The 14,624-nt window shown below is 32.6% G+C and overlaps 2 protein-coding genes across 9 annotated transcripts in view; one reads left to right on the forward strand and one right to left on the reverse strand.

Annotated features, from left to right (window-relative positions):
• LOC136338840 (cytochrome b5 reductase 4) overlaps positions 1–14,624 on the reverse strand; it is a 149,381-nt gene that overhangs the window by 29,486 nt on the left and 105,271 nt on the right. The window lies entirely within an intron of this gene.
• Positions 1,159–11,218, forward strand: LOC136338837 (uncharacterized). 4 transcript variants are annotated; one of them, XM_066281586.1, is made up of 7 exons: positions 1,159–1,392; positions 5,898–6,219; positions 6,487–6,705; positions 6,767–6,991; positions 7,051–7,384; positions 9,904–10,120; positions 10,170–11,218. In XM_066281586.1, exons 3-7 carry the CDS (start codon positions 6,495–6,497, stop codon positions 11,058–11,060), a joined length of 1,878 nt encoding a protein of 625 aa, XP_066137683.1. In that variant the 5' UTR covers positions 1,159–1,392; positions 5,898–6,219; positions 6,487–6,494; the 3' UTR covers positions 11,061–11,218. The 4 variants fall into 4 exon arrangements, with proteins under 4 accessions (XP_066137683.1, XP_066137682.1, XP_066137684.1 ...); XM_066281585.1 differs by lacking the exon at positions 5,898–6,219; XM_066281587.1 differs by lacking the exon at positions 5,898–6,219 and having other exon boundaries at positions 1,159–1,335.

A 14,624-nucleotide genomic window follows, 5' to 3' on the forward strand; every position in this document is an offset into this window, starting at 1 on the left:
TTCCAGAGGCGTCCTTTAGAAATTTATATCTCCGTAGGAAGGTTTATAGAATAAAAACTTTATAGAAACCTGTGATACTATTTTGATTTATTATCTATGAATTCGAGAGATAGCCCACATATTCTGGAACACCCTGTATATATACAGGGTGATTTGTTAATAATGGGATAACTGAAAGCTGGAGATACAGCACGTTAAATGGTGACGATAAGAGAAAATATGCTTTATCCGAAAATTGATAGTTTGTGATATATACAAGGTGTTGAAGTTAGAATTTTAATTAATTTTCTTCCCATTATTTTGAAAATATTTAAGTTAAATGCTTGAAAATTTAGAAAGTTATGTTCTTCTTAGATGAAGAATAACACACGATTTGCAATTCCCGAGTTGTTAGTAGAAAGCCCACTTACAGTCAATTTTACGGAATTTACAGTTAATGACTTTTACCCTATATATCTAACAGGAAATTTGATTCAAAATCTGAAAGAGTAATCATTTTTCAATTAACTATGTATCCTTGTTTTATTGCGATATCTTGATTCGTATTCGAAAAAAATCTATTTAACAAACACTAAGTTTAAATTTGAAAATTTGCTTTAATATCTGAGTAACGTGTAAATTGCAACCTCCAGCATTACTCATAGATTAGACAAAATCTTATTTTTCATAAAAAAAAGATTATTTTACGAAGTTTCAAGTGTCTAACATAGATAATATTTTCAAAATAACGGCCAAAAAATTTAATTAAAATATTAACTTTCAACACCGTGTATATAGGGCATATTTTTTCCAATCGTCAGCATTTAACGTGAAGCATCTCTCGTTTTCGGTTGTCCCTTTATTAATTAATGACCCTATATATAAAATATCTAGAGATGTCCACCATATGAATGTGGTAAGCAGTAGGACTTATAAGTAACGTAACCCGCTCAATTTTAAATACAGCACTAAAAAAGTTTTAAATAGATCCATTTTCTAAATAAAATAATATTTTTCACCCTTGGGGTAGCTCAATCTAGGTGTAGCTGGATTGCCTACAATTCATGTGTATGCGTCACTTTAATTGCGCACGACATTAAGATAAAAAAACATAGATTAGATTACGTCGTTAACTATAAACTGAGAATTAAGACAAGGATCTCAGGAGTTTTGGTACAACAGCAAATTGTACTTCCATGAAATGTAATCAGGGAAATTAATAATATTGTATCTACGTGTACATTGCGATGTATTGATTGAATGACTAAATTGTATACTGTAATCTAATCAATGAATTAGTTTATTGTTTATCTCCAAATTGCTTCGTTCTCAAATGTTCGAAGCCAAACAGTGTAAGTAAGTGTTTAATAAAGAACTCGGGGAAAATTTGTAAATACAATACTGAGGAAAGGGGTAAGTACCTACTGTGGTTATTTTCGAACGAAGGAATAGTAAATAACTAAGTAATATTACTTAAAATATATAATTAAGATAAAGGCTGAGAGGATTAAGAGTTCTAAGTTTCTCAATTGGTGAGGAAAATTTCTTAATATATTCATCGTGATATGTGAAAATTTTGATGATGATAGTAATTTAATGTGGTACCTACCTATTTCCGAATCACTTCATCCAAATAAATTAAAATTTTTGATTATACGTTATTTATAAAAAAGAACTATTGTGGTAAAGGCCGTGTACGGTTAAGGGGTCAATTCGGCCCCCACGGGGGATCGATTTGAAATTTTTACCAATTGTTCCTATCATTCAAAGGATTTACCCCATAAAATTTCAACTTCCTAAGTCTCACCCTTTAAGAGTAGGACAGGGTTGGGGGTGAAAACTTTAAAACGCCATATCTCGGGAACTATTCATCGTATAGCATGGGGCAAAATGGTGCGTCCTTCAGTAAGCACCTTCTTATTTTCATATACTTGCAGATTTATCGGTTGATGCCAAAGGGCCGAAAAAAAAAAAAAAAAAACTTAGGTAATTTTAGAGGAGTTTGCATTTTGGTACACTAACCATTTTTGCACACTGTGTAGAGGACCTCTCGAAGTATCTACCTACGTTGAATCACATTTGTACTAAATTCGGTATTTGAGATATAACGATTCAAAGTATAGGTATACAGGGTTATTCACGCTATACGGCGCGGAATATTGTGGCTAAAATACGAGGCTTTCAAAAGGTTTCACTTTTGGGCTATATGGGGATCTATTATGGCTAATTTTTAAAATTATTTTCATATTATACAGGGTGTCTCAAAAGCCCTAAAAGTATCAATGTTGTGTTTTTTTAAATGGAACCCTCTGTATAATATTGCATTTTTGGATTCTCCGATCAAAATAAGTGTCCGTTTTAATAAAGTTTACTAATCTAAAACTTAAGGTTTTTTTAAATCATTTGAATTTTATCAAAATTTGACCTAATTTTCATGTTTTAAACACTTAAGAAGTATTTAAGTTATGAAAGTGTAATTTACAGTGCAGTGTAACAATAGATCATATTTTACATATATCCCAATCATGATAAACTTGCCATTTTATACAGGATGTGCAAAAATTAAAACTAATGAAATAAGAACTTTAAGTGACTATAACTTGATTAATTTAAATACAATGCGATATTTTTTTAACTTACCAGGATATGTAATTTTTAATTAGCTATTGAACGGTATTAGGGTGTTCATCACTAAGTCTTCGCGTTTTTACGGAATACGCTAAATCATTGTTCTTTGCGCCATTTGGTGTTATTTAGTTAAAAATATCAATGTATAATATCTAGTTACCTATGATATTTCAAAATGTCAGATAATTTATTTAATCTGTCAGTTTAGTCTGCGTAGTTTGTTTTTCGTTTTTGCTAAAATGGTATTATTTTTCGTAATTTTGGACGCTTAGATCGTTTGTTATTTGAAATATTGTTGTGGTGTTACATAGTTATAATGAAGATTTACCCAAAAGAAGAGCGTATTGACATGATTTTTATTCTTGGAGAAAGTCATAAGAATTGTTTATTAAAAATTTGAAAAAACAACTACGAATTTTGAATTTGAAAAACAAACTACGCAGACTAAACTGACAGATTAAATAAATTATCTGACATTTTGAAATATCATAGGTAACTAGATATTATACATTGATATTTTTAACTAAATAACACCAAATGGCGCAAAGAACAATGATTTAGCGTATTCCGTAAAAACGCGAAGACTTAGTGATGAACACCCTAATACCGTTCAATGGGTAATTAAAAATTACATATCCTGGTAAGTTAAAAAAATATAGCATTGTATTTAAATTAATCAAGTTATAGTCACTTAAAGTTCTTATTTCATTAGTTTTAATTTTTGCACACCCTGTATAAAATGGCAAGTTTATCATGATTGGGATATATGTAAAATATGATCTATTGTTACACTGCACTGTAAATTACACTTTCATAACTTAAATACTTCTTAAGTGTTTAAAACATGAAAATTAAGTCAAATTTTGATAAAATTCAAATGATTTAAAAAACCTTAAGTTTTAGATATACTAAACTTTATTAAAACAGACACTTATTTTGATCGGAGAATCCAAAAATGCAATATTATACAGAGGGTTCCATTTAAAAAAACACAACATTGATACTTTTAGGGCTTTTGAGACACCCTGTATAATATGAAAATAATTTTAAAAATTAGCCATAATAGATCCCCATATAGCCCAAAAGTGAAACCTTTTGAAAGCCTCGTATTTTAGCCACAATATTCCGCGCCGTATAGCGTGAATAACCCTGTATACCTATACTTTGAATCGTTATATCTCAAATACTGAATTTAGTACAAATGTGATTCAACGTAGGTAGATACTTCGAGAGGTCCTCTACACAGTGTGCAAAAATGGTTAGTGTACCAAAATGCAAACTCCTCTAAAATTACCTAAGTTTTTTTTTTTTTTATTTCGGCCCTTTGGCATCAACCGATAAATCTGCAAGTATATGAAAATAAGAAGGTGCTTACTGAAGGACGCACCATTTTGCCCCATGCTATATGATGAATAGTTCCCGAGATATGGCGTTTTAAAGTTTTCACCCTCAACCCCGTCCTACTCTTAAAGGGTGAGACTTAGGAAGTTGAAATTTTATGGGGTAAGTCCTTTGAATGATAGGAACAATTGGTAAAAATTTCAAATCGATCCCCCGTGGGGGCCGAATTGACCCCTTAACCGTACACGGCCTTTTTAGAAGTAATGGAGTGTTCTTCGTACTTTTCGGTACGAATTTATTATGTAATAGCTTAGCTTATCAATTCACAAACGAGGTCAGAGTTTATTTGTTGCGAGATTAGAAAAAAGGAAGAGAAACAGTATGCAGTTTACATACACCCTGTAAATTGTATGTAATTAATTAAACTAATAAATGTATTTTCTTTTGTTAATTATGTAAAAATAGTATTCTAGTAACAATACATAAATATAATAAAAATTAGTTATTTACATTCCAGTTTAAATAAAAAATAGAAATCAAGAATTTCTAGCCCACAAAAGTCTACATTCATTTTTAGATGTAATTTATCTATTAATTTATACTTAATATTTGTTTATAATTCATATTTGGTTGGTCCTCCATTTAAGTCAAGCATTGCTTGAAGACATCTTATCACTGATAAAACTAAAAATTCTGTGACGTCAAAGGGTATTTCTGTTTACGAAGTTTGTAAAGCGTTTTTTAATGTTTTTTTTATTCTTAATTTTCTAATCTTTTTTTCTAATTCGTCTCATAGGTGTTCTAAAGGGTTCAAATTGGGCGACCAAGGAGATGTGTGTTATTGTTTAGGTATATTATACATACAAGATTCATTCACGAACAACTCGAGCTGTATGCTTGGGATCGTCGTCTTAATAGAATACCCAACGGTCACCAAGTTCCAGGTTATTAACTGATAGAATCAAATTGTTTTGCAATATTTTCAAATATTGTACATGGTTCATGGTACTATCAATAAAAATCAATTTTCCAACCTCAGCCGCCAACAATGAACCTCAAACCATGAAGTTATCTCTCCTTGTTTAACAGTCGACACTAAATTTTGAAATTTGAACCCTTCATTTGCCTTTCTCCATGTTTTACCCTTTCCATTACATCCGAAAATATTAAATTTACTTTGATCGCTAAATAGTACGTTTCCCAAAACTCGAAATCTTTGTTTAAGTGAATATTAGCGAAATCTAATCTTATCTATTTATTTCCTGCAGATATTAATGGTTTTCTTCTCAGTGTTCTTCCATAATAGTTATTTGATCACAGTATGTCTTACTGGTTCAGAACTAACAGTCTTTCTGGCATCATTTCCAACCTCGATAGCAAGTTTTGGAGCACATGTTTTGGGTTCTGAAGAAACATTTTTTTTGAGTAATCCCTTATCTCTTTCATTAAATTTTTTGGGACTGGCAGATTTTACTTTAACGTTTGTATTTCCTCGATTATTATAGTTTTTAACGATTCTATGAATTGTACTGCGAGGCAAACTTACGATAGTTGCTATCTCATTGTAAGACTTGCTCTGATTTAGGAGTTTAATTACTAAACTTCGAATCGCTCTTGGTTTTTCAACTCTTCCCATAATTTCATGTATAAAATTTTTATACAAGTGGAACACTAGAGAGTGTTGATCTAGTACTACTTTAAAGTATAATTTTATTTTCGGAAGAATTGATAATGATGCCGCAAAAAATTGTTAACAAAATTGATTTTTTTTTATGTGTATGTAGTTTTGTGGGCTTGAAATTTTTGATATATATATTTTTAATTTTATATTAGAACGTAAATGAATAATAATGTTTGTTATATTTATTTTTTGGTACTAGATTAGCATTGTTGCATTATTAACAAAAGAAAATGCATTCATTATTTTATTAATTATATGCAATTTACAGGTTGCATCTAGACTTTTGTGGCGGATTGTATGCTTTGCCAACCTTAAGTACTAAAATTACTTGGTGATGAACCATGGACTTACCCTGGTAGGGGTGCAATTAACTAGGTCTAAACTACCCGCCGCTTAAAACTGTGGAGGAAAATCCTTTTTTTGGACATGCCGCCAATCATTATTGGTACTGCAATTTTTGAAGCGATGCAGCATATTACTGGGGATTCCCACGTCGACAAAGCATATTGCTGATAATTCTAATAGCTTCAAAGAATATTGCAGGGAATTCTAATACACACGATAAGACTGGCCATGGGCGTACCATAAGGGTACGTCGCACTCTTGACACCCTTGGAACATACACTTAAAGCGAATTATCTATAGATTACATTAAATACAAAACATTACTGAATAATTGAAGGGTAGTTTATTTGATTACCAATTAAGTTCGGCGTTATTGAGCCCAACCATCGTATATTCTTGTTACAAATAAGAAATTAGATAATACCATCTTGACACCAATATATTTCTTATGCATTTCATAGTATACGAGCGCCACAAATTTCTAAATACTAAAATACAATTACAATGTTTAGGTCCAAACATGGTGTACTCATCAGCCATAGGTATCGACCTGGGAACTACCAATACTCTGGTAGCAGTTTTACAGGACGGACGATCTCATATCATTCCTAATAACGAAGGGAGCTCTCAAACACCATCATTGATTTACTACAACCCCACCTCACTGGTTCCGTCCATAGGCCGTATCGCTGAGGACCAATGTTTGACTTGTCCACGTAATTTTATTTTTGGTAGGTTAAATTTACATTTTCCTCTGTTAGGTAACCTGCTAAATAAGTTTTTTTTGTGCAGACGCCAAACGCATCATCGGAAGGCACTTCAACGACATTTATGTTCAAAAATTCGTCGAACAACAAAAACAGAAGAACTTTCCCCTGGAGATTGTACGTTCTGCCCAAGCAGAACCAGTTATTAACTTAGAAATCACTAATAAAAATCTAAAAGTGGTGAAATCACCCGAAGAAGTTTCTTCAGATTTGCTCAAATACATCAGGCAATCAGTAACTGAATATGTAGGTAAGATTATTGATTTAAGTCAGGTTAAATTATGTTTTAGACAAATAAATGTTTTTAAGGTTCGGACGTAAAAGACGCAGTAATATCAGTTCCGGCGTACTTCAGCTACGCTCAGCGAGCGGCAACGAAACGAGCAGCTGAAATGGCTGGTTTCAACGTGTTAAAGCTGATTACGGAACCTGTCGCAGCTGCTATCGAGTACACCTTTAAAAATGAGCGCAACTCTGGTAACTTGCTCATATTCGACCTCGGCGGAGGTACACTGGATTTATCAATATTAAAACTGGAAAAAGACACCTTCAGAGTAAAAGCTATTGAAGGAGATATTTTTCTGGGAGGGAGAGATTTTGATGATCATATATTTAACTATTTAATACTAGAAATCGGAAGAAGGTTAGTAATCTTACTACAATTGTATTAATCAGTGACATTTTAACGCATGGTCATTGTCTTTGAACGAAGATGCGTTCAAGAAACTGAGTTCGGTCAGAAATCGTGTGCAATAATGACATCATCGCACGTGTTAAATAGATGATGATCGTTTATATATCATAACATACCGGGATTTACAAAGGGTATCCTACAGCCCTTTTACGTCCGCTTACACCTGAGCCTTTCTCTCTCGACTTCGCTTTTGCTCTATCTCTAGCGATAAACATAAAAATATCGGCTCATTGGGATATCCTGTATTGTTTTATGTCACTTTTAAATCTTTTTATTTTAACATACTTCTCACGCCTCTTCAGATACCAATAGAAACCAAAATTCTCTTCAATTTTGTTGTAGATTACTTTCCAAGAATGGAAGAAATGTACGGAATTCCATTTCTAATTTTGGCCAACGGTCCATGGTATGACCATGGTCGCAATATATTCCAATTACCTTTTTTATCGGTAGTCAGTAAGCTCTGGAAATATTGGTAGGATATGATAGATGTGATCATTTCAAATTTTGTTTTTCCCAGCGGTAAAATTTTTCCTTGTTAAAAAAACTACATGCTTATATCATTTATACCAGCAAGATGATTATTCAAAAAAGAATCACTATATAAAAAATAAAAAATAAAGATTTTTATTTATTCGATTTACATTGGTAGAAAAGTTTTAAAAATAATAAAAAAAGTCTATTTAGATATCTAGGGGGAAGTTTAGTGTGACATTATAGAAAATTATATCAGTTTCCGTCTCGCCCGCGCTACCCTCACTATGATATTTCAAATGGCACCCCCCATCGAGAGGCACATGATGTAGAATTCAATTTGCTATGTAACTGTACCAAGAAAACTGAAATCAGTTAATGGAGTCAGGAATCAGAAGGAAAATTATGTACTAGTGCGGGGCTAAAATACTTTTGCTACAAAAAAACAAAATAAAATATTTCAAGAACGTATTTTTTTTTAATACTTTTACAAGTAAGTGAATTTTCATATTTGAATCGCCATTTTCTCTCAGCTTTCCATAGAAATCATTATTTTAAAATGGGACATACCCTAGCTGAAAGAATAGAAATGTGTGGGGCTGAAAATAGATGCGCTCATAGAATCTCAAGACTATGCAATGAGAGGCATCAAGATAAAAACGTGGGTCATAAGTTCGTGACGGAGTTGCTACGTCAATTTATGAAACTAAAAGAACAAAAAAACTTCCGAAACAACAATTATGGACGAAGCACACCACCAGATTGAAGTGCTAGGGCACTTCGCTTTAGGTCCAAACTTTGTCTATTAGAAAAATCGCTAAGCTAACAAGTGTTTCAGTGGTTTCGTGCATAAAGCATGGAGAATGAATAAGTACAAAATGCAAATGTTGCACCAACCCGGCGAGGACGATTATAATAGAAGGATCCAATTTTGCGAAATAATGTGCAAGCGAATTGCAGATGACCCTCGATGAATCAAAAATATTTGCTTTCGTAGTAACTTTCTTTTTAAATACACATGATAACATAACTAGCATGTACACAGAACTGTAAATATTAGGACAGTGAAAATCCGCAAGTATTTCAAGAAATTCACACTTAACTTTCATAAATAATCAACACTTGGCCAGGAATTTATGGAAACGGAACTATTGGACCACTTTTTCTGGAAAAGAGTTTAACTGGTTTACTGTATCTGAACTTTTTATAAAATATGGGAGATGCTCTTATTGTCCAGTCTCTGAAAAATCAAAATGATTTGAATAATCCCTTGGAACTTGATAAACACGATATGCATTTTCTGGAGCTCTTTCTCAATATACCTTAGTAGTTTGAGAATGGGTCAATACACGATTTCCAGAATAACGCATTGGTAGAAGAAATGTATTAGAATGGCCAGCACAATCTCCAGATCTTAGTCCACTAGACTTTTTTCTCAGAAGTCATCTCAAAACTAAAGTGTTTGGAACTCTCATTGAAAGTATTCAAAAATTGAATGATAAAATTTTCCTGGAATGTAAGAGTAAAATCGGATAAACTTTGGCCAATATTCGTGGACAATTTGAAGACAGACTTTATTATTGCCTCGCTGATAACGGCTCACGTTTTGAACACTTAATAAAATGAATTATTCGATCTCGATAAGCTACATATTTGCTCTAGTACACATTTTTCTTTCTAACTCCTAGCTCCATTAACCATTTCAGTATTCTTTGTACAGTTACATGGCAAATTGAATTCCGCTTACAATGACGTGCCAGTCGATGGGGACGGCACTTCAACTATCAACCTGAGGATAGCTGAGTGTGGTGGGGTGACTGATACAGTTCTCTTTAATGGCAAATTAAACTTTCTCTAGCTATCTAAATAGACGTTTTTTTATTAAGTAAAATTAGCCCTTCAATCAAGAGATATTTCGAATGGTTCATTTTGAAACGAACTCTCTGCGTATTAAAGAATTTTTTTGCAATGTAATTTTATAGATTTTTTTTTAGATATGGAAACCTATACATCAATAAAGAGACCAAAAAGGGCCAAAGGTTCCTGTACCGATTGAGGAAACATGCTACACGTTTCAAGGAAATCTTGTCTAGAGTCGACGAACACACAATCGTTCTGGACATGGACAATGACAACGAATGTTCAATCACGTTCAGCAGGGCTTCTTTCAATAGGTTGTGTGAAAACCTATTTCAGAGAATTGAAGATAAGGTAGTAGCACCAACTTTTTTATAAACATATTCCCATAACATTTACATAGGTACAACAATGCCTTGAATCTGCAAAAATGGACGCAAGGGAAATTGACAATGTAGTTCTAGTGGGGGGCTGTTCAAAAATGCCTAAAGTGGTAGAAATTCTATCTAGAATCTTTGGTCGGGACAAACTCAGAAGCAATATAAATAAGGACGAAGCAGTAGCTCGTGGGGCCTCTATCCACGCAGCCCTTCTCACCAATCAAATTGATGAATCCCAGAAATACTTAATCACAGAAGTAGCACCGTTTTCTGTGGGAATTATGGTCAAGTACAATCTCATGATTGACATTATCAAAAAAGGGACTCCGCTGCCAGTTTTGGAAAGCGCAATTTTTAACACTACAATCAATAATCAAAAAATGGTAGAATTCGAAATCTATGAAGGAGAGAGGAAAAATTGCCTGCAAAATAATCATCTTGGAAGTTTCATGATAAACAATATCCCTCTATTAAGAGCTGGAGAAGTAGATTTTAAGGTGACTTTCCTATTAGACGAAAACGGAGTTTTGGTGGTAAATGGAAAAGAAATATCCACCGGAATTGAGAACCAACTCGAGATTGAAATGCAAAATCTCACTTTGTGCTGCAGTGCCCCTTTCATATCTTTGGCAGAAGAGCACCGATTGATTAAAGAAGATCTCCTCTATGATAAATTCTACAGACTCAAACTCAGAGCTGAAACGTTTTGCAATCAGATTCTCTACGACATAGATCAAGCCAACTTACGTACCGGTTGGATTATCAAAGATCATTGTGATAACTTTTTGAGTACTATAAGGGATATGAGCTATCTAGAGCACGATGTACTCCAGGAAGGATATTCGACCTTAATGAAGAAAATAAGGACTTTATTTCATAATAGCGGTAAAGACTTTGACATTAGTATGTTCTAGTTAAGAGGTGTCTATATATATTGGATTAAGATAGTACGTGATAGAAAAAAAATTGCTTAATATATTTTTTCTAAATATATTTCCCTTATATCTAGTATAATGCATCTCATTGATTTCAGTGTTATTAGGGAAAAATAAAAAATATGTATCATACGAAATATGTTTTTTCTATTCGCGTGCGAAACGAGATTCTTACTGTACTGGTGCTAGAAAGCCAATTCGCATGATTACTTGAGAGTAACCGTGACATTTTTTCGATAAACACTTGATAAACTAACTTCTTATACATACTGGCTATCAGAAAAAAATTGTTCAACTCTTACGCGGTAAAAAATTATTAATAAATATGCGTTTAAATAATACTTTTCAGATCTAATGGAGGAAGTTGATAGTACTATATTGACCGAAAGACTCGAAAACGTTTTACAAGTACAGGTGTAATAATAACACGTAATAATAACACATTCATAACTTTCATAAACCCGATATTTTTTAAAAATGTTTAAACACATACATATAATTATATTAAAAAAAAACAGTTAATGCATTATTTTCAATGTTCAAACTTTTCATCCCAATTAATTTTTATTTTTTCAAATAAAAACGTACCATTGTAATATATCAAATTAAAGGTAATTCTCTAAGGGCTACAACGGTATACCCAAAACTAAAATTAGATCTACAGTTTTTTTAAAGAAATTAGAATAAAATTCCGAAAAAAATTAAAAGTTTTAATCTTTGCATTCTAGATAGACGATCCATTCTTATTTTAGTTTGAAAGAGAATGAAATAATGACAATAAGATGTAGAAATTCTCAACGATCTCCCACGTAAACAACCTTTTGGATACAAAATATTTTGAGTTTTCATAGAATTTTATTTTAGTAATTGAATTCAGTTGTTAGGTATCTACCACAGTTAGAATATAAAAAAAATGGATCGTATATTACGAAGGGGTCTTCCTCGTATTTAATGAGAAATATCAAAACCGACCTATTGCTAAAAGTATAGTTTGTCTAATTAATAAACAAAATCAACAAATTGGAAGTGTAAAAACTGCTCTAAAGTGTTGGAAGCCTCGCGCAGCAATTGGTGGCGATAACCGATTAGACATTTTTTTTTAAATCTAAAAACCCCATACAGTACCAGCTAACTAGCCAATGAATTTGATGCATTTGTAAAATCAGTACGCAATCTTTCAAAACGAGAAAAAATTAGTTCATAAAAAATGTCTCTTATCCAAGGAACGTTTCGCTTAAACGCATCTATACATCGGCCTAATTATCGCTATTAGTCTACAGACAATCCTCATTACATACACAACATCCGCAAAACTCAATGTATGGATAGGTATAATCGCCCACCAGTTCATCGATCCATTTTTCATAGAGGGGAACTTAAACAATGCATCATACTTGCACTTAATACAAAACGAAATAGTTCCTTCAATTTTTCCTAGGGAAAATGGAGAACAAGTAGCCAATAATATTTCTTTATAATAAGTACCACATTATGCTATGGCTGTGAGAAAATATCTTGATGAAATTTCTCTAGGAAATGGATCAGTAGAAAAGACGCGATAGAATGGCCGCCACGATCTCCAGATCTTACGCCCATCGATTTTGTTTGTGGGATCAGTTAAAAGATCCCGTTTACAAAAATAGACCACACAATTTTTATGAGTTACGTCTTAGAATTCAAACATAATTAGAATTAATAAGAGAAGAAACAGTACTGGGTATTTGAATAAAAGAATTTGAGAAACGACTGAGCCATTGCCAAATTGTTACTGAAGCGCAACTTGAACATTTATCGAAATAATTTCAATTTCAGTTGTTGTAATAGTGAGTTACTTTATTTTGTATCTAACCATTTTATTTTTTAAGGAAATTGCAGATCCAATTTTAATTCTGAGTATGCCGTTTCATTCCTCATCGAATTACTTTCCATTTGAAAATAAAAACTGAATAGGGGTAGCTGGAAAAGAGTGAAAAGTTTTAACAACGAAAATAATGCATTAAATATCTTTTTTTAAAATAAAATTATATGTGTATAAGCATTTTTAAAAAATTGTGCAAGTTATAAACGCGTTGCAATATTTTATAAAAGCGCTGTATCCGCCATAACACGAAGAATAAATCACTCTTCAACATCGACGCTTTTGGCTTTTATTTATGCAAAGCATATTTGCAAAGTTCTTGCAACATTTTGCTGAATAAAATAAAACGGTTCGGTTATTTCCAGGCACCCTGAAACTGGCAGGAAGCAATGCATAGACAGACAATTTAAATGCCTGCCTGGAAAAGATAAGTAATAGGTAATAGAAATAGGGAAACAAGAATGCAAGGTTATGGTGGATTTATTTCCACATAAATAGGAAACACCTTTCTCGAGGACTCTAATCTTATAATTCCATCATAAAACCTCGAAATTCTGTCGATATCGAAATTCCGGGTGCGTGAGACCCGACGTTTCCATTCTAAATACCTTTTTATCCCACATTTTGCGAGCTTTTTTGTTTTTTTCAAGCGATCTACCAAACGCAATTTGTTTTCGACCCAAAACAAATAATGTAAATGGAAGTTGGATTCCACTTCTGGAATCCCGCCAGAATTCTCTGAAATGGGATATTTTGCCGGAGGTAAGATGAGTTATTGAAAAATATATGCGTGTAGGGACGTGTAGAGAGTGCTCTATGATCGGCCATCAGGGATGCCCTTTAGGACCGTTTTTCAGAAAATTAAATGTCGCCATGGGAAATCTCATACTATGTTGGGTTACAGTAACAGAAAAAATTATTTTACCTACAATATAATGGCAGACATATTGTAGTAAATTTCCTTAGACTTCGGCTCCAAAAACCGGAAAATATTTTAGACTAAAATTTCACGGAAGGTGAATGACTTCACATCTTTAATTCTCTTGGGGAGCTCCCAAATTTTGAGAAGTTACTGATCAAATAATACATAAATTGCTAAACATTTAGATACCTCCAAGAGCCTCTTTACAATCAAATTTACACCTCAGAAGTTACCCAAATTTCTTGGAGAATTACTAAAATTAAATGAATTATTTCCTTTAAAATTTCTCAAAACCTCTAAATAAAGGCTAAAAATAAAATACTCGATACGTCGGTCAAAAATGCTCCTTTTAGATTAGTTGAAATTCTCAACACTCCCGCCCATAATTGTTCAATTCCAGGTATGTGTGGTCAACAAATCATTCCTTTTTTTTAATTAAGCAGAATTTCCCGGTTAAAACTGGTCAGTTAGAGTTGGCTACAAATCTAAAAAATGATGAGTTGCCAAAATTGAATTAAACAATTATTTTTAAATTGCACGGAAAATAACTCAATTCGATTCAATAAAAAGTACAGAATATTTTTCTTAAATTTGCGCTCGATCCTGTTTAATAAAAACAAATAAATGAATAATAATATATCCTGAATTGTCTCAAGATCCTAAATAACTGTTAAAAATATCTAGAATAGTAAGAACTGCAAGCGAAAAATGTTTCTGTAACATGAAACTTTTTAGAATGCTGATATTTTCGTATCTTCCACGT

The sequence above is a fragment of the Euwallacea fornicatus genome, chromosome 4 (genome assembly GCF_040115645.1).
Source record: "Euwallacea fornicatus isolate EFF26 chromosome 4, ASM4011564v1, whole genome shotgun sequence".
NCBI classification, from domain to species: domain Eukaryota; kingdom Metazoa; phylum Arthropoda; class Insecta; order Coleoptera; family Curculionidae; genus Euwallacea; species Euwallacea fornicatus.

Coding starts and splice junctions, on each gene's coding strand:
- LOC136338837 (XM_066281584.1), top strand. Junction 6,706..6,766: donor TCCACGTAATTTTATTTTTG/GTAGGTTAAATT, acceptor TTTTTTGTGCAG/ACGCCAAACGCATCATCGGA. Junction 10,121..10,169: donor TTCAGAGAATTGAAGATAAG/GTAGTAGCACCA, acceptor ACATTTACATAG/GTACAACAATGCCTTGAATC.